The 18083-nt window shown below is 41.0% G+C and overlaps 2 protein-coding genes across 10 annotated transcripts in view; both read left to right on the forward strand.

The window, feature by feature from the left end:
• Window positions 1-5689, forward strand: part of LOC116044769 (protein Shroom2-like) — a 24755-nt gene extending 19066 nt beyond the window's left edge. For all 9 annotated transcript variants that reach the window (XM_031292232.2, XM_035998642.1, XM_031292235.2 and 6 more), the window contains 5 exons: window positions 429-1052; window positions 1990-2463; window positions 3318-3492; window positions 4050-4322; window positions 5258-5689. In XM_031292232.2, coding sequence (XP_031148092.1) covers window positions 429-1052; window positions 1990-2463; window positions 3318-3492; window positions 4050-4322; window positions 5258-5530 — 1819 coding nt within the window. In that variant the 3' untranslated portion in view covers window positions 5531-5689. The remainder of the gene's footprint in view (window positions 1-428; window positions 1053-1989; window positions 2464-3317; window positions 3493-4049; window positions 4323-5257) is intronic.
• A 10310-nt stretch (window positions 5690-15999) lies between these two features.
• LOC116044773 (claudin-34-like) lies at window positions 16000-17977 on the forward strand. Its single transcript, XM_031292242.2, has one exon. It carries the CDS (start codon window positions 16026-16028, stop codon window positions 16803-16805), a length of 780 nt encoding a protein of 259 aa, XP_031148102.1. The 5' UTR covers window positions 16000-16025; the 3' UTR covers window positions 16806-17977.
• Window positions 17978-18083: the final 106 nt, after the last annotated feature.

The following is an 18083-nucleotide window of genomic DNA, read 5'->3' on the forward strand; positions in this document are numbered from 1 at the left end:
TTCAACCAGCCAGAAAACTACTTCTGACTCATGCTGTCTTGATGGAGTTTGGATTATTGCGCAATTTCTTCCCAGTACCACTGAATAACACACAGTAGATATGGAACGTATCCATGAGTGTAAACAACCTTTTCTCCTCTGACCTGTTTTCATTTATTTTCATATATACATATTCAGCAATGTCAATATACTAAACATATTTTAAAAGTTCTTCCAAACAGATATTCCTTTTTTTTAAAGAAGAAAAGTACAGACTTCTTGCACCAGAAACAAAGCTATACAAACACACGCGAGGGGGAGGAACATTTCATAAAACAATTTAAACCGCTTTATAAAGAGAGACAATTGTTCGAGATCCTTTGTGAAGAAGCTAAAATTAGACTTTTCCGTCAGGTACTGATGGAGTTTGTCTTTATTTTGACCTCTAGAGGAAAAACAGAGAGCAGGCTGCGATACCAACCCAACCACAACCCACAGGCGGCCCCGTCAGTCCCGAGAAACCAGGGCCTGGTCCCAGGCCTCACTGACCACAGGACCAAACCAGACGCTGCCAATCCCTCCCACACCACACACTCCTCAGGTCCTCGCAGCCTCAGCCCCAACCCAAGCTCCCAGCACCCATCCCAGCTTCCACAAACCAAGGGCCTCCTGCCTCCACCCAGGCCCCATTTAGGCCCAGAAACCACATCCTCCTCCCAGGAATTCCTCGCTGGTGCCCAGGCAGGCCCGGCAGCGCTCCAGCCTCTGTCCAGCTGCAGCTCTGACACCCAGCACCATGCTACTGCCCAGAACTCCTCCGCTGGCCCCGCCCTGGCCAGCACCCCGCATCTCGGCAGGACGTCCAGAGCAGACGTGAGCAGAGAAGGTGGAGACAGCGAGGTGGAGAAGGAGCAACCGCAGCCACCTTCCTCATCATCCCTGTTCTCCTCCTGGACCGCCGCTCTGTTTCTTCCCGCGACAGATCGAGCGCGGCCTCCATCGCCACAGTTTGCACCTCTCAGACTGACCGACAAACCGCCGGCGGTGTTCGTGCAGGATGACGCAACACTCAGGTAAGCACATTAGCCAAAGTGCTTCAGGTCTCCTCACCGCCCCTCGTTGTGTAAAGCTTTTTCCTTCTGTTCTAGTAGAGGAGGGTTTGAACTTTAGGTAAACAAGTTCCAGTCAGGCAGGGATAAACAATAACAGAGTGTAGAAAGACAAGATGATTATGCTTATATATCAGACTTCAAGTAACACCTGTGGTGGGATTGACCTCAAATAGCACAAAAAGTGTAAAAGGAATTAACCGAAAAAGAAGCTGATGAAAATGCCTAAAATGTGCCCACAGAGAGGAATATCCCAGTTTGATTGTGCTTGATGTCGATTTCCTCTGCAGCTTCAAGGCAAATCGAACTGGAGGCTGTAATTTTGTTAAAGCCACATTGTGTGCTGTTGTGACCTTAGTTTTTTTCCATTGCAGTTCTACTGTACGATCCATCCCTTAATTAGAAACGGTCGACTGTGTAGCTCTGATGTGAAAAAAGGTTTCCATACTCTGCTTCATTCTTAGAATGGCTGTTTTTTTAATTGTCCAGTTAGAAGACATTGTGTTCCCAGTACTGGAGTTTATGCATCGATCTGATACCACGTAATTTAGCCCCGAAAATGTTTTACTTTTAAAGTAATTTATTTATGTTCTTTTTCCGTTCTGACTGACTGTCAAAATGGATAATACAAGAAAGTAATACGTACATAAATCATCGATGTGTGTGTTCATGTTTCACAAAGAGTTTAACAACAATGATAGAAATCATATAACATCCTTACAGGGATAGTAGTATACAGCTGTTAAAACATAATCAAATATATGACCCACTGGTATCGGATCGGTACTCAGTATCGGCCGATACACAAGTTCAGGTGTGGGAAATCGCTGTCGGGAAGGAAAAATGGTATCGGAGCATCTCTAATAAATAATAAAAAAGTTGAAATGTGTTTCATGTCCAGGTCAGAACATGATTTGACCCTCCCAGCTGAGATGGATGTGAACAGTCCGGTGAGGAAAGTCCCCGTGAGGATCATCCACACTGAGAGCAGCTCGGAGCGAGAGGGCAGGGCCTACCTCACCCGCTGCGCCTTCGAGCCGCCGGCACACATCCCCACCACGGAGGGCCCAGCCTCGTCCCTGTTCAGCGCCTACACCCGCCAGGCCCCTCAGGACCTGAGTCAGGCTTTAGTCCAGGACTCTGTCCCTGAGTCCAGCTCAGAGGACGACGCCAAGAGAGAGGAACTGGCCAGGGACATCATGGGTAAAGACAAGTCCTTGGTGGACATCTTGGACCAGAGCGGCAGGATGACCACCATGGACCTGATGGAAGGACTCTTCCCCACGGAGGAGCAGATCCTGGAGGGGACCCACCAGCGCCGGAGGGCCTCCTCTGGCTCTAGACAGCCCACCTCATCCCCCAGGAGCATGGACAGGTGGGACATTTTAGGAATACAGCCAGGTGTAGAAGCTCAACTCTCTCTAGAGAACATTTGTTCAAATTATTTATCACATTAGAACTGCTTGTCTCTTTTTTTGCTGCATCCTTAAACTTAGTAGCTTCAGAAACACAGCAGTAAAAACCATTTCAACTTGTCCATGTGCTGTGTGCATTTTGTGAGTAATTGTAATTTATCCAGAAATGGGGTCTCCCTAGTATCTATCCTGCTTCTGTTTTTTTGAGCAAGACACTTAACCTGCGAGATCTTCTCAGAGTGACTTTGTCTGGTTGACTTCATCATCTAATTACACAAAATTTTGATAACTAGAATTCTTAGAATCAAATTCTTTTTTTTAATCTATTTTCACTCTTAGGAATTAGAAAACATTTTTTTTTTCACTTTATCAGAAAATACAATTTGCATACAGTATGTGAATAGATAAATGCACAGTCAATGCAAAATGAGAAACTAAAAGTCTGTGACAGTTATATAAAAGGATACACAAGGGGAATTAGTACCATTAGTTGTTATAGACCAAGACAAGTTTGAAAGCCTGAGTGAGCTGAAGGTTTTATGTTTGTTTTCCAGTCCAGCCTGTTCAACCTTCAGTCAGCCTGCCCTCTGGTGGACAAATGTCTCTGGTGGACAAATGTCTCTGGTGGACAAATGTCTCTGGTGGACAAATGTCTCATCACAGTTATTTTCTCCATTCAAAACTGCTGCTCTTCAGCTGCTTGTTTTGTTGCAGAGGGAGATATATTTTAAAAGTGTGTGTGTGTGTGTGTGTGTGTGTGTGTGTGTGTGTGTGTGTGTGTGTGTGTGTGTGTGTGTGTGTGTGTGTGTGTCAGGAGGGAGGAGGAGGACTTGTCTGCGTCAGCAGCAGCCTCTCTGGTCCCCAGCTCCTCGTACTACAACACTTCGGCTCCCAAAGCCGAGCTCCTCATCAAGATGAAGGACATGCAGGAGCAGCTGGAGGAGCCGGACTCTGAGGACGAGCTGGACGTCGACCTCGCCAGTAAAAAGGTAAAACTCACCCGCTGAGAGATAGACGGCATGTTAGATTATGCTTTATAACACTCTGCAGCCTCGATCAGCGACAGAAATCAGAATCAGAAAAGGTTTTATTGCCTCAATAAGTACACGTATGTGGACTTTGCCTTGGTAAAAGGTGCATACATAAACAAACTAACAAGCATATTAAACATTAATATGAAATAAACAATACAGAAAAACAAATATATACATAGAAAGTAACTGTTGCATAAGAAAAAAGGCTGAATGGGTTGAGTGCAAAATTTGCAAAGAATATATAGTATGGGCAGATGTGAAGTCCAGGATGAAGGTTAGTGCAAGTGTAGTTACTGGGAATGGGGGGTTAAGAGTCGGTGTCAGTGGGGGCCCGGGGCCTTGTTGGTGAGGCTTACTGCTGAGGGTGGCTCGAGGTTTTGGTCCAACTATTTTCAAATTGGTAATTGTCTTACTTTTGAATTTGCTGTGAGGTAGAGTAGGAAAACATTCTCCTTTCTTGTTTTAATTCTCTAAATGTCTTTTACTCCATTTGTGTTTGTCATGCTTTCCAGCAAGAGCTGATCTCCAGCCTGGCGAGGAAGCTGGAGGTGCTGCGGGAGGCACGGCAAAGCCTGCAGGACGACGTTGAGGACAATGAGGCTCTGGGCCGGGACGTGGAGGCCACCGTGCAGCGCCTCTGTCAGGCCAACCAGCTGGACAAGTTCTGCATGTTCGTGGGCGACCTGGACAAGGTGGTGAGCCTGCTGCTGTCGCTGTCAGGGCGGCTTGCCCGGGTGGAGAACGCTCTGAACACCCTGGAGGACGAGGCCTCGCCAGAGGAGAAGGTAACAGCCTCAGAATCTGTTCAGATTATGCATAGTTGATGTCCATACTGTCCACCTGATTAAAGACTAACTTTGTTATTTTTCAACCCATGTCTTTGTGTCTAAGTGACTGACGGGAACAACAATCTTGGACATTGGTCCGGTAATAAGTAAGAACGCTGCAGTTGGCAGTCAGTGAAACAAGTTATTGGGCAATTGCGCACCTTCAATTTACGTCCACAAAAGTGCTTGTTTTCTCACTGACCAGCTCAGATTATTTTTAAGTGTAAAAACATCTGCGAAATCGTGTTTGCTAAAGCCACCAGACTCTACACCCAGATTTACAAGTGTCTGCACAATTACAAGGGATTTACTGCGGGTGGAGAGTGTATCATTTTATCCTTAAGCTGCTTTTGAAAAGCATCGTAAAATACACTTCATTCAAAGTCAACAGACACAAAATAAAACTATCAAAAGCCGTTTTGGTTCGTCTGTCCACTTTTCCAACAATCACAATCCTAGTTTTGGTTGAAATAAACACATTAAGTGTTGGCTCTATACACTCTAAAAATATTTATTTTTTAAAATGCAGTGTGGTGGGTTAAGCAATAGCTGTCTCTGAGCTGTTTCTGGTTAAACAGAGAGGATTTTACTCTTTTAAAAATGGTATATCTCTGTAGGGATCCTTTCCATAATGTTGTCAGACACTTAGAATAATAATCTGAGTCTGTCAGTGGCAAAAACAGAACTTTTAGTGGATGAAATTGATGATGCACATTTGTTCTGTAGGGTTACGATGCAGCACGGTTACAGCGTTGTCACTTAATACTGGACCACTGGACCAATACTGCATAGGAACAACAATTCAAAGATTGTTGTTCCTATCAGTCACTTACTTAGGTTGAAAAAACCAAAGTCACCCTTTAATAATAATTATAATATCCATCCTTCATCAGCGAACCCTGACAGAGAAGCGTAAGCTGCTGATGCAGCAGCACGAGGATGCCAAGGAGCTGAAGGAGAACCTGGACCGGCGGGAGCTGCTGGTTTCCGGCATCATGGAGGCCCACCTGGACGCCGAAAGCCTGGACGACTACCGGCACTTTGTGAAGATGAAGTCAGCCCTCATCATCGAGCAGCGTAAACTAGAGGACAAAATCAAGCTGGGCGAGGAGCAGCTCAAGTGCCTGGTGGACAGTCTGCCGCTGGAGCAGAGGCCGCTGCTCTGATGCCCTTCATATGAAGAAGCATCTGGTTTCTCAGAAGAAATACTGGACCAAGATTGAGGCACCAGTTGGAGGACCATTTGTTTTACCTTTTTAGGGTTCTACATGTAGCATTTTGATATTAATGTCATTATTAAATTGTGTTCATGGCTGGAAGGATTTCAAAAGTGCATCTCACTTTTCTTATTTGATAGTTCCTCGCTCCTCGGTTGAACCGGAAGTTGTTCTGGCCCTCCTTCTTGAAGGCCGTCTCAAAGCTCTTATTCCTGCCCCAAGGAGCGAGGATAGAGGAGAGATCTCTGAAGAGTTATGAGCGAGGAGCGAGGACGGAGGAGGGATCTCTGAGGAGCTATGAGCGAGGATAGACGAGAGCAGCCTTCCCCGAAACCGTGCAGCTGAAAGCCGTTGCTAACTCCACCCATACAGCTGACGAAAGGAAGGGAAGCAAGTGGAGGAGCCAGGGATACAATTTAAAGGAAGTGAGAAGCACCTCAAGCCTCTTATTTCATGCCAGTGGTTTTGTTATTGTTTCTCAAAATTAGTATTCCCATGTGGCCCTTTTTGACAAAAATAGTTCTCAGAATTGAGGAGCCTCAGGAACTAAATTTGGTCAATTAGACTGATAATTTATTAAAAAACGATGGCTTCTTTGAAGGCCAATTTTTGCACAATGACAAGAACACAGAGACATAGTGTTGTCATTTGTAGTTAACTGATTCACGACTGTCTATATATATATATATATATATATATATATATATATATATATATATATATACACACACACACAAACCAAATGATGTTTTCAACGAAACCCATAACTTTGGTTGTCTTCATCTTACAGTGTTTCCAGTCTCCCTTTATTATTTGTGTTTCTGAATTGTTGTATTTAAGTTAAATCATGAGCTTGCTCCCCCGCTGTATGTGGCTGGGTGTTTTAAGTTTTATTTTAGTAAGATTTTCTAGTAATTTATTGTAGCCTTTTTGAAAAAAATATATGGAGAAAGGGGAATTGTTTCCCCAGTATTTTTTTTGTTTTGTTTTCTAACTAATTGAAATGAAGAGTTTGATTCCAAAGTGCTGTTTTCCTCTTGTCATGATATTAAGTTAGCTTTCCATCTCTTCCTTTGTGTAGGATATTAGTCTAAAACTTTTACATATGATGCATATCTCATTTTGGAGTGAAACTCTTTAATTTATACTAGAATAAGAGCTGATAACTGCACATATTCTCATAAAGACGATGCTGACTTTTTCCAGCAGGACAGACGTGGTTGCTTCTACTTGTTTTCTATACGATAATACACTGCTGAAATTCCCTGGATGGTTCTGTTGCCTGTAACCTCAAAGGTTTTCATTCACACTTGGTGCTTTTAGCTGAAGCTCCCATCCAAAAACTCATCACCACGAGACTCCTGACTGATCTTTTCTGCTTTCTCAGAGTGAAAGGACCAAGGTGCAGCTGGTGTTTCTGTGGAGGTTAATCTAAAAGTTTGCACTTTACTCTCTGGTTTGGCCCTTTCAGGGGACTCTCTCTCTATATATATATATATTTATTTAAAGCCGTGCCTACTGTAGCCTCCCACCACTGTGAACTTTATGGACTGACGTGGGCGTCCCCCTGGGTACTGTGTACGGCCCACAGTGCAGTCTTTTCACCAACTTTCAAAGCAATAAAATGATGAAGCTGAGCGATCTGGTGAGCTTGTTCTTTTAATTATATCTAATAATGTAGGTCAGTTTTATGTTATTTTTGGAACAGTCCACCTATCAAAACATTTATCAAGTCAATAAGCGCTTAATTTCTTAAAACAAGTGAAAAACTGTCAATGCAGTAAAAAAAATTCTGTTTACTAGAAAATCAAGTTTTAATCATTTTCTAGAAAAGAGTGCATCTTGAAACAAGAAAAATTGTTTTTTTCCGCCCTGCTGTTGATCTGTTTTCTGTCTCCAGGCCTGCAGAACTGTCGGACACTAATCAGCAGCATTGCACACAAAAGGGCCCCGTGCATATAAGCCAGAGCAGCAGCCCGAGCTTTGGCAGACCTCGCCAAACACCTGTGTTGTGGCTTTTGTTCTCTTTTTGTTGTTTTATCTGCTCCCAGCTCTACTGACTTTACAGATTCTGTTTGATTTGAATATTTTGTTGTAAATAGATTACTTCATTATTTATTTATTTAGTAGGCCTATACTCCCGTTTGTGTTCCAGTCTAAGAGCTATTCTAAGAGAATAAAGAACACGAAACAGGATTTTAGTAAACATTGAAATAACTTAATTTCTATTCTTACTTGTTTTAGGCAAACCAAGGACTTAATTAGAGATTTTTAAAAGTTGAAAAAGCAAGTGTTTTTAAGGCAGCTTTGGACTTGTTGGAAAGAGTAGAGTTGGATGACAGTTGCTGCCAGACACTACGTCCAATATTTTCTGCTAAGCTAGGCTAAAAGTACGGTGGCCCTGAAGTGCAAATCACAACAGCAATAAGAAAAACGCGAATAGGAAAACACGACGGCAAATAGGAAAACACGACGGCAAATAGGAAAACACGACAGCAAATATGAAAACACAACGGCAAATATGAAAACACGACAGCAAATATGAAAACACGACAGCAAATAGGAAAACACGACGGCTAATAGGAAAACACGACGGCAAATAGGAAAACACGACAGCAAATAGAAAAACACGACGGCAAATAGGAAAACACGACGGCAAATAGAAAAACACGTCGGCAAATAGGAAAACACGACGGCTAATAGGAAAACACGACGGCAAATAGAAAAACACGTCGGCAAATAGGAAAACACGACGGCTAATAGGAAAACACGACGGCAAATAGGAAAACACGACGGCAAATAGGAAAACACGACGGCAAATAGGAAAACACGACTGCAAATAGGAAAACACGACTGCAAATAGAAAAACACGACGGCAAATAGGAAAACACGACGGCAAATAGGAAAACACGACGGCTAATAGGAAAACACGACGGCAAATAGGAAAACACGACTGCAAATATGAAAACACGACAGCAAATATGAAAACACGACAGCAAATATGAAAACACGACAGCAAATATGCAAATATGAAAACAACAGCAAATATGAAAACACGACAGCAAATATGCAAATATGAAAACACGACAGCAAATAGCAAAACACTTCAATAAATCACAAAACACAACGGCATTAACTTCTACCGGAAAGGTAGGGCCTATCTAGTAGTGGACGGACCCTCCTGATTGGACAGACGCACTGTCTGTCTTTCGCGCTCCCAAATCACCCACAATCCTATGCGCGCGGCTTTGCCGGCTCGTTAAAAAAAACAACAACAATGGCGGACCTAAGTGGGAGTTGGAGCGGCATCGCTGATGGCACAATTAACATTTAAATGTAAGTATATTTAGTGTTTGCCGTACATATGTTATCACCGTTAATGTGTTACATCAATGTCAAGTGTTACGCATTAATGCTGGTACAAATTGCTATTATAATTAGGTAGATACACCCGAGCTAACGTTAAGCTAACTGAACCTATCATTTAACATTAGGCTGTTAGCTAGCTAGCTGTGTTGCTGTCTTTTATGCCATTTGTGTTCGTAAAGTTTAATGTCCGGTGGCATTTTCATCTCTTTTTGTAAGCCGTTACTGTATATGCGTAATGTTAGCAGAGATTTAGAAATTGGTTTGTTTATCAGTTGTAGCTGCAGGATTGGAGGTAAAGCTGCACCTTGTTAACTTCACTAGCAACGTTAAATGAAAGCTAAAATGTATGAGTAGTTTCCCATGTAACAAGTATAACATTCCGTTATAGCATTTATAATGGTAAAGATGTTTTTCTTGTGTTTGCTGTCTTTTAACAGGGACTAAGGAACAAATGGAGGCTGCACTACAACGCTGAAGTTGGCATCCGATTCGCAGCTTCCGATTCGGCAGTTAAGGGGAAATTTAAGGGGAACTTAAAACTGTCCGATTCAGCAGGGAAACATAATTTACATTGCTAAGTGACTGATCCTCCGTTTTTTGAACCTCTTACTGTATTGAATGAGTGTTAGTCATTAAGGTAAATTAATGGGTCCCGATCTTCTTGGATGATGAAACCCAGCTGGACAGGATTGTGAAATACCTGTCAAACTTCCTCGACAGCTGTTACACACTCTGATAAAGTGTGCACCATGGTGTCTTCTGACAGGATCAAATACATCCTAAATGTGTTGCTGTCAGAGATAGGTCCACAGCAGTTCCACATTATATTCATGAAGACATTTATTTCTATGACTTAAAGTGGCTATATGTAACTTTCAGTTTGTGTTAATTCTAGCGGCCACTTTGGACAAAAGTGGTAGTATTTTCACCACACTTGCTGTCGTAAAGGTCTTTTCTTTATGGTGCTGTATTGCCCACTGTAGATTACCAAGTTTGCGTTACCGTGTTTACACAAGTACAGGGGAAGACCTGCTCATGGATATAATAAATGACATGGAGAGAGTGAGTTAATTCTTGTCCAGTTTTGACAAGTTTAGGTATTGTGGTTTTGGATGTGGACTTGGTCCAATGTGGTCTACATATGCAGAAAACAGTAAAATCTCCCTTTATGGCATTTTCACAAATAGAACAAAGCTTTCACAAATCCCAAACTGTGTTTTTAAGACTCCTTAGCCTCTCTGGGATAATGTAGTCCAGATTTGACAAGTCTAGGTGGATCTAGACCTAGTCTAATGTGGTTTATATGTGAAAAAAAACTTATTTTCTCATAAAGACAATAAAGCTTTCACAAATCTAAAAGTGTGTTTTAGACATAATTATAAATTTACCTTAATGACTAACACTCATTCAATACAGTAAGAGGTTAAAAAAAACAGTTTTAAGTTCCCCTTAACTGCCAAATCAGAAGCTGCGAATCGGATGCCAACTTCAGCGTCGTGGCTGCACTAGCGTCACCAGAAGGGAGAGATGAGGAGGAGAGGGAAAGCAAAAGACAAGCAGGGAGACAGAGGCCAAAAAGAGATGTTGAATAGATTATTTGCTATATTAGAGATTGCCATTCAAAAAATAAATGCATTAAATTAACTAGTTTGTCTGTGTCTTTTAAGTTTTTGGGTGTGTATATAATATAAACTGTTTTTCAATGTTTATTTTTCCATCAAATTATGACCTGGACACAGGAAACTTCTAACTGAGTAATTATATTCAGATGCTACCTGTTTTAATAACTAGTTAGGTATACAAGCTCTAAAAAGACATTAATGAAACGTGTATCTTTATTATAACATTTATTCAAACATTACTATATACTGTACACAAGTATATTCAACATGAAGCGGCGATCAGACTCAGCTCCCGATGATGGTGTTGCTTCCGGACTGCAGACAGAAGGAGAAAGATTAGGTTAGTCCAGTAGTTATCCAACCTGTCCTGGTAAGATTAGGTTAGTCCAGTAGTTATCCAACCTGTCCTGGTAAGATTAGGTTAGTCCAGTAGTTATCCAACCTGTCCTGGTAAGATTAGAATTGTATCACAAGTATATTTAAGCATACTGAAACATGAAGGTACTTCATGTAACTCTGTAGTGGTGTAGTTTCTTCATCATGGTCTTAACTGACAACTGTTGACCATTTAATACACTTACACCTTCCTTTACTGTATTAGTGGGTGTTTATCAATGGAGGTATTATGACTTTTCATATGTTGGTTGTGTGTTTACAGTACTATTTACCCTTTCTCACTTGCAGTTTAATGCATATCATACTGCCTGTGGTAGCTCATTAGCTGGTAGCGTTTACCTTGTAGTTGCTGATCATATTTTGCACTGCATTTGTCTGAAAGCTAGAAGCTACTGGACAATGAGCTAATGTTGCATACATGCAGTAAACTACAAGCTAATGTAAACGGTTAGCTACTGCAATTCTCCTTACCGGTAAGTGTTATGACTACTGTACAAACATGAACTCCCACGAGTTTTTAATTTATTGACATGGGATAAATAAGACAAAACGACTATTGCTTACATTAAAGCCTATCGGTGTCGGTAACGTTACCTACCTTTGCACGTTGCGAGCAAAGTTCCTGACAGAATATTCTCCTCCTGCAAGCAGACTGACGCCGATTCACCAACAGCACAGTTCATAGTTCCACATCCATTTCGTCCAGTGTTTTGAAATGAGAAACGGCTAGTCCGTCTGTTAAAAGCATAGACAGTGAGGCACTTTTATTTTTTCACCTCTCCTTCCTGTCAAAAGACAGACAGTGCGTCTGTCCAATCAGGAGGGTCCGTCCTCTACTAGATAGGCCCTACCTTTTCCGGTAGAAGTTAATGCCGTTGTGTTTTGTGATTTGTTGAAGTGTTTTCCTATTTGCTGTCGTGTTTTCCTATTTGCTGTCGTGTTTTCATATTTGTCGTCGTGTTTTCATATTTGCCGTCGTGTTTTCATATTTGCCGTCGTGTTTTCATATTTGCCGTCGTGTTTTCATATTTGCCGTCGTGTTTTCTTATTTGCCGTTTTGTTTTCATATTTGCTGTCGTGTTTTTCTATTTGCCATTGTGTTTTATGATTTGTTGTTGTGTTTCTCTAATTGCTGTGGTGATTTGCACTTCAGGGCCACCGTATAAAAGATAGTAAAGCAAATTAAAGAACAGAAAAAAATTGAGCCAAATTTCAACAAATTGTTGCCCCATCACCAACAATCAAAACACAACACTGAGACTCCCTAATACTCTCGCTTTTATCTGTAATATCTGTCAACTCAACAATAGACTAGTCTCGCATTGCCAGCTCTATCTCCACAGCGTTGTGGAGTCTGGCTACACCACAGATGCATTCTGGGATAGAAGGAAAAAAAAACACTGGGTTGTGTGCATTTCTTTAAACCAGTGTATCGCTGTGTGAACTTCGTCCACAGCAATACCACCAATCGGTCCCAAAACATCCCAGTTAGAGAGGAAATGCACTAAACATATTCTTTGTAAATCTTTACAATTATTCCCTGAAAGAACCAAGCAGGCCTGCCTTGTTGCACCATCCAAATTTCCTTCAAAACTTGCCGTTTTCAGCGTGTAGCTCGCTAGCTTGAAGTTTGTTGTTTCCTATAGTGAAGGGAGAATGGCAACACACAGAGAGCGGAAGCCTGACATCACGCCGGATTTCAGGCTTTGCCTTTCCTGGAAATGTACCACTGATCCAGACTAACAAGAGACTTAACGTGCCTATTCATATGCCCACAATTCAGATGGTCAAAAAATATTGACGTGGTCTTACAGAATGAATGTATCTCCAAGGTTTATCTGAAACAACATTTTGGGCTTCATTGTCTGATTGCTGTTTTAGAGGCTTTTCTGCCCACCATGACTTGAATTAGTTGTTGGTAGTTATTGACATGAAAATGATCACATTTGAAGATCAATCAGGTCTCAGTATCAGACTGATTCTACGTTGCAACCTTTGAAACCGCCAATGAAACCGTTCTCTGTTTGCTTTGGATGGGAGTGGAAAGAGACAGGCGGGGGAAGATAATTGTATCTGATAGCAGAACAGCAACAAAACAATATAGAGCTTATCACAAGCAAGCACTTAAGAGGACAACTTCAAACGTTCACCTACATATACTCTTGAACAAAACACATTTTTTTCAGGATTTATTCAACTTTTAGCTTGTACATTTACCAATTCTACGCAAGTCTTTCGAAATCATGTAAATTCAGATGCAGAAAAGGTTTCCTGTTGTTTACAATCTCTGATGACGTATTTTAGTCTATTGATTTACATCATCTCGCACTTTTACAACCCCATGCTGGGACTTTTTCCAGCACTAGCCGCCATCCTGGACTTTTACTGCACCTGTTGGAAGGAGAAAGGACAATGTCTGGCTTTCTTGCTGACTCATCCTTCACCACACCGAATGTTTTAACACACTTTTAACCCAAGTAAACTGACAAGTCTGACAATCTGCGGTAATAAAAGGAGGTATGTCATTTAAATGTACCAGCAGCAAAGTTATTTAATTTTTTTCAGAAATGTACATTGTTACAGACAGGCCCCTGTGTTTTCGGCTCATGTTACTTGTTTTACAATATTCCCTACATCTTCAAAGTTGGACATGATACAGTTTACTGTATGTGCCCCTACAAGTTTGAATTTCTGCATTTAAGTGAAAATTATGCACTTTTTTTCTGTCTTTTACAAACTCATATACTGTATTTCTATTTTATTCCGGTTATTTAATCTACACACACAACACTACACGCCCCTAAACACAACATTTTTCTGTTTTTTCTGAAACCAAATTTCATTTCAGCTGTAGTTGAAATGACAAATGAACCTTAACTTAAAAAGCCAATGCACATTTAGGAATTTAACCACATTATATTGTAAGATTACAAGCATGTTTAAATACCTTCACCCACAAAATGATACTTTGTTCACAACCTTTGTTATAACCCAATTACACTTCAATGTTAATTTTACTCTCTTTGGAACTAGATTACGTTTCTATAACAGTCCCATTATTTCAGCAAACCTGCAAAGGGCCCTGCAACAGGAAGACAATTTAATTAATTAATTAATTAATTAATTTAATAAAGTGAGTTGAAGGTAAGGTTGCACTGAAACAAAATTACAGTAACAATAACACCGTGCCTCTCCATCATATTCTGTCAATCATTTACAGTTTCTTGGCATGACGGGAAACTGTATCTAGGTTATTGGTAGCAAGATGAGGAAGTGCCATGCTGCAGAAAAAGAAACACATCCTGTTTAAGGTTTTCATTCTGTTTCTAGTCCCAGATTTTGAAGGCGGCTCACGAGGTGCTCGCCAAAACGGCACTCAGGTACGTCACGGAATGAAGAGTTTGGCTTCAACTGTTTAGTCTGTAATGAATTGAAGTTCTCTGAAATCTTCCAAACCTGCTTGAGTGTTGATCAATAATATACTCAGCGTGGGTTTCAGTGTAATCATTTTTGAACTACACAAGTTAATTTGCAGAAGCCTTATTTGCAAAATGTATTTAAAAACCAGATTGTAATGGATTTTTCATTCTGATTTATGTTTTTACATTTGAAGTGATGAAACTGACAAGAAACATATTTGCACCTATGAGTTTGTGTGTCATATGGTAGATTGTATGAAAATGATAATGAACATAATTTCCTTTTCTTTCTTATTCCATGTTTTCAAACTTCCTCTTATGCTGCTTTCAGTTGAATATAAATTGAACATGAATTTAGATATTGTAATAATGAATGTGATAATTAAGATAATAAAATGCTTAATATATGTAATGAAAGTATTCTTTTAAGACATAACGCCTTTGATTAATGAATTCTTCAAAGCGTTTGGCACAGTTAATATCAGGAAGTCTCCTGTTGTTTCACTTACATGGAAATACAGTCTAATAAAAACACAGTTTATTCCCATTTGTGTATCAAGCCTAACAGAAATTATTTTCTACTCTACTCTGTACAACAACAAAACATTTTAGCTAATGTATAAAAAGCAGAGAGACCAAACCTAGAGAAAGAGACAATGGATCACATTGTGCATTTATTTGGCTACTTACAGCATACATACTTTTATTCAAATCAAACAGGAGAAGGTGATAAACAAATATGGACCTTCTGCAGTCAAACAAGCATATTTGATTAATTTTTAAACCAGCCATAATACATCTTAGTTGTGATGATTCCCACCTGTATCTTAACATGCCTACAGTGTAGTCCCAGTGGCAGTTAGTTTTACCCAACAAACTCATCAAGAGTTTGAAGTATTTTCTGTCAAGGAAATGTATACAGCCCAGATTTAAATCAAAAAGAACATCACAGCATGAGGAGCATATCAACATAACTCCATATCTGCACATTGACAGAAATGTACACTTTTTGTTGCTGCTACACCTGTATGTGTGTTTCTCTTTTTGCTGCAGGTGCTTGTTGGCCAGGTAACCCAGGTGACAAAGGAGCATCAGAGAACCTGGAAGGTGGAGAGAGAGAGTGAGAAGAGGAAGAAGAGGGTGAATGAACTGCAGCCACAGAGACCTTGCTGGATATGAAGTGTGACTCAGAAGTTACAACACAGTGATGACACCTTCCACCTGGCTTCCATCTCCTGATAATGCCCAGTTTGGGTTGGTTTCTTGGTAACCTGACTAGGGCTGCAACTAACTAACTAACTAACTAACTTTCATTGTCGAAAATCTGTCGATTATTTTCTCAGATAATCGATAGTTGTTTGGTCTATGAAATGTCAGAAAATGTGGATCAGTGTTTCCCCAAAGCCCAAGATGACATCCTCAAATGTGCTTGTTTGGGCCACAACTCAAAGCTATTCAGTTTACTGTCACAGAGGAGAGAAGGAACTAGAACATATTCACATTTAAGAAGCTGGAATCAGAGAATTTCACTCAAACTGATTAATCGATTATCAAAATAGTTGGCGATTAATTTGATGGTTGACAAATCGATTAATCTGTGCAGCTTTATACTGGGCGCTCTGTAGTGGCTCCACTGCTATGAACTACCTGGCCCACACCGCCCACGCCCAGCTCGGTGCCCTCTGGCTGGGTTGCGTTGGCTGGACGCTCACCGCCATGGCTCTCGGACTCATCCAGTGGAGGGTTTGGCAAGTGTCTGACAGGGAGGTCATCAGCTCCGGAGTGGCCTGGGTGGGCATCTGGCGGGCCTGCTTCCACAGCCACACCCTGGTGACCCCTGGCTTCAGGGTCATGCACTGCAGGTACATCAGCCTGGCCGAGGCCTTCACGCCTCCGGAGATCGTGGCAGCTCAGGTTCTCATGCTCCTGTCTCTGCTCGTGGGGCTGTGTGGCAACGCTGGCGGTGTTTATGCCTTGAGGAACATCTACTTTGGGACGGAGAGGAACTCCCCAATCCGCTTGGCGTTCTTCACCACCGGCGTGCTGTGCCTGTTGGCCTCCGTGATGTCACTCATACCTCTCCTGTGGAACCTGATCTCCGTGGTGACAAATCAGACGATAAAGTTCCCCCCTGAGTTTAACATGCCCCAGGCTCCTGATTCTCAACATGTGGGGTGCGGCATCAGGGTCGGGATAGTGGGGACAGTCCTCATGATTGTCTCTGGGATTATTTTCTGTACGTACAGGTTACCCGTGAGGTCACAGCACCTGGGCGGGTCATTAACTGCTCCATCAGTGACTGACAGCAGGGGGGCTGCGGTGAAAGATAATCCAGCGTTTGAGTCTCACGAACACTCTCGTGAACTCACAGAGGAAAATAATACGAATGACAACTTTCATGTTTCATTTGCAAATTAAAGAAAGAAAAGTTGAAGAAGGTACTTTGTAAATAAACTTCTGGTTAGTGATCTGTTTTGCAGGATTGATTTGTTCAGTCACTGGTTGTTTACAGTCACTCATCTAATTTTATTCTCTGGGGGAGGATGAATTGAATGACTCATCTCTTGAAGCAAACACACTTGATGCCAATGCCTTAGTGCCTCAGACTGCCTAAGTAAGTTTTGACGACATTAAAATGTCTATGTTGCTCACTATTTATTGTTTTTATGTACAGTGTGATGTGAAAAAGATAATCTGATATTAATGTACTGACTCACTCGTAAAGGAATAATGTGTTGGCCATAAAAGATCCATAGAGAAATATAAGCAACGTTCTTACAATAATATAATTTACTCTTCCTCGCATGTTTTCAAATATTCAACTTAACGCTGCAGTGTTGTTATGAGTGATGCACGACATGCACAATCAAAAACCTAAAAATGTTTTATGGCTATTTGCTTCTACCTTTGTAAGTAACCTGATAATATAGATAATAGTAATATGCAAATAGGATACCAGCTGTTTTAACCGATGAGAGAAAGATGTTGAAATCAAATGTAACATATCCGTTAAGGATACTTAAACTGGTCACATTTGCTAAACTTAATTTTTTGGATATATGATGACGTGCAAATTAACTGGTTATATTACTTATTTAACAAAGTAAAAGGGCAGGTTGCATACAAGAATCTGTTTTTATTTAACTAAGAGTTGCATTTTGAGGGGTTAAAGGGGTTTTAAATGGACTGTCTGTCACCACCCCCCTTCCCAAGGTTATATAACTCCGCCCCTCAGGCCTGGGATTCTCTTTTCCCTCCAAAACACACCAGGCAGAACAAAGAGAGGACTCATGTGAGTTTGATTGGACTTTTTTTTACCTGTGTATTACTTCTATTTGGGTCACATTGAATGTTCTGTCTGAAAGTTTAATAGTTTTGTTTATGCTAAATTCCAGAGTTCGATCCTGTTAATTAAAGAGGAAATGAAGTGCAGATTAAACCAAATTTGAATATGCTGTTCAGATCTGTGACATTGTTCTTTAAATATTCTTTTTGTTTAGGCAAAATCATCCACCATCCACTGTCCACCAACCATCAGCAAAGTGTAAACCATTTCCCTGCATTGACGACAATAAAATGTTGAAAGGGCACAGCTGATTCCTGTTTAAATGTGCACACCACATCAGATATTAAGTAAGCCAACGCCATCATCACAATACAGTTTTTTTTCAAATCGTGTGACTGATTTGAATACTA

The sequence above is a fragment of the Sander lucioperca genome, chromosome 24, assembly GCF_008315115.2.
Source record: "Sander lucioperca isolate FBNREF2018 chromosome 24, SLUC_FBN_1.2, whole genome shotgun sequence".
NCBI lineage: Eukaryota > Metazoa > Chordata > Actinopteri > Perciformes > Percidae > Sander > Sander lucioperca.

Excerpts from the sequence above, each read along its gene's own strand:
- LOC116044773 (XM_031292242.2), top strand. The coding sequence starts at position 16,026 with ATGAACTACCTGGCCCACACCGCCCACGCCCAGCTCGGTGCCCTCTGG.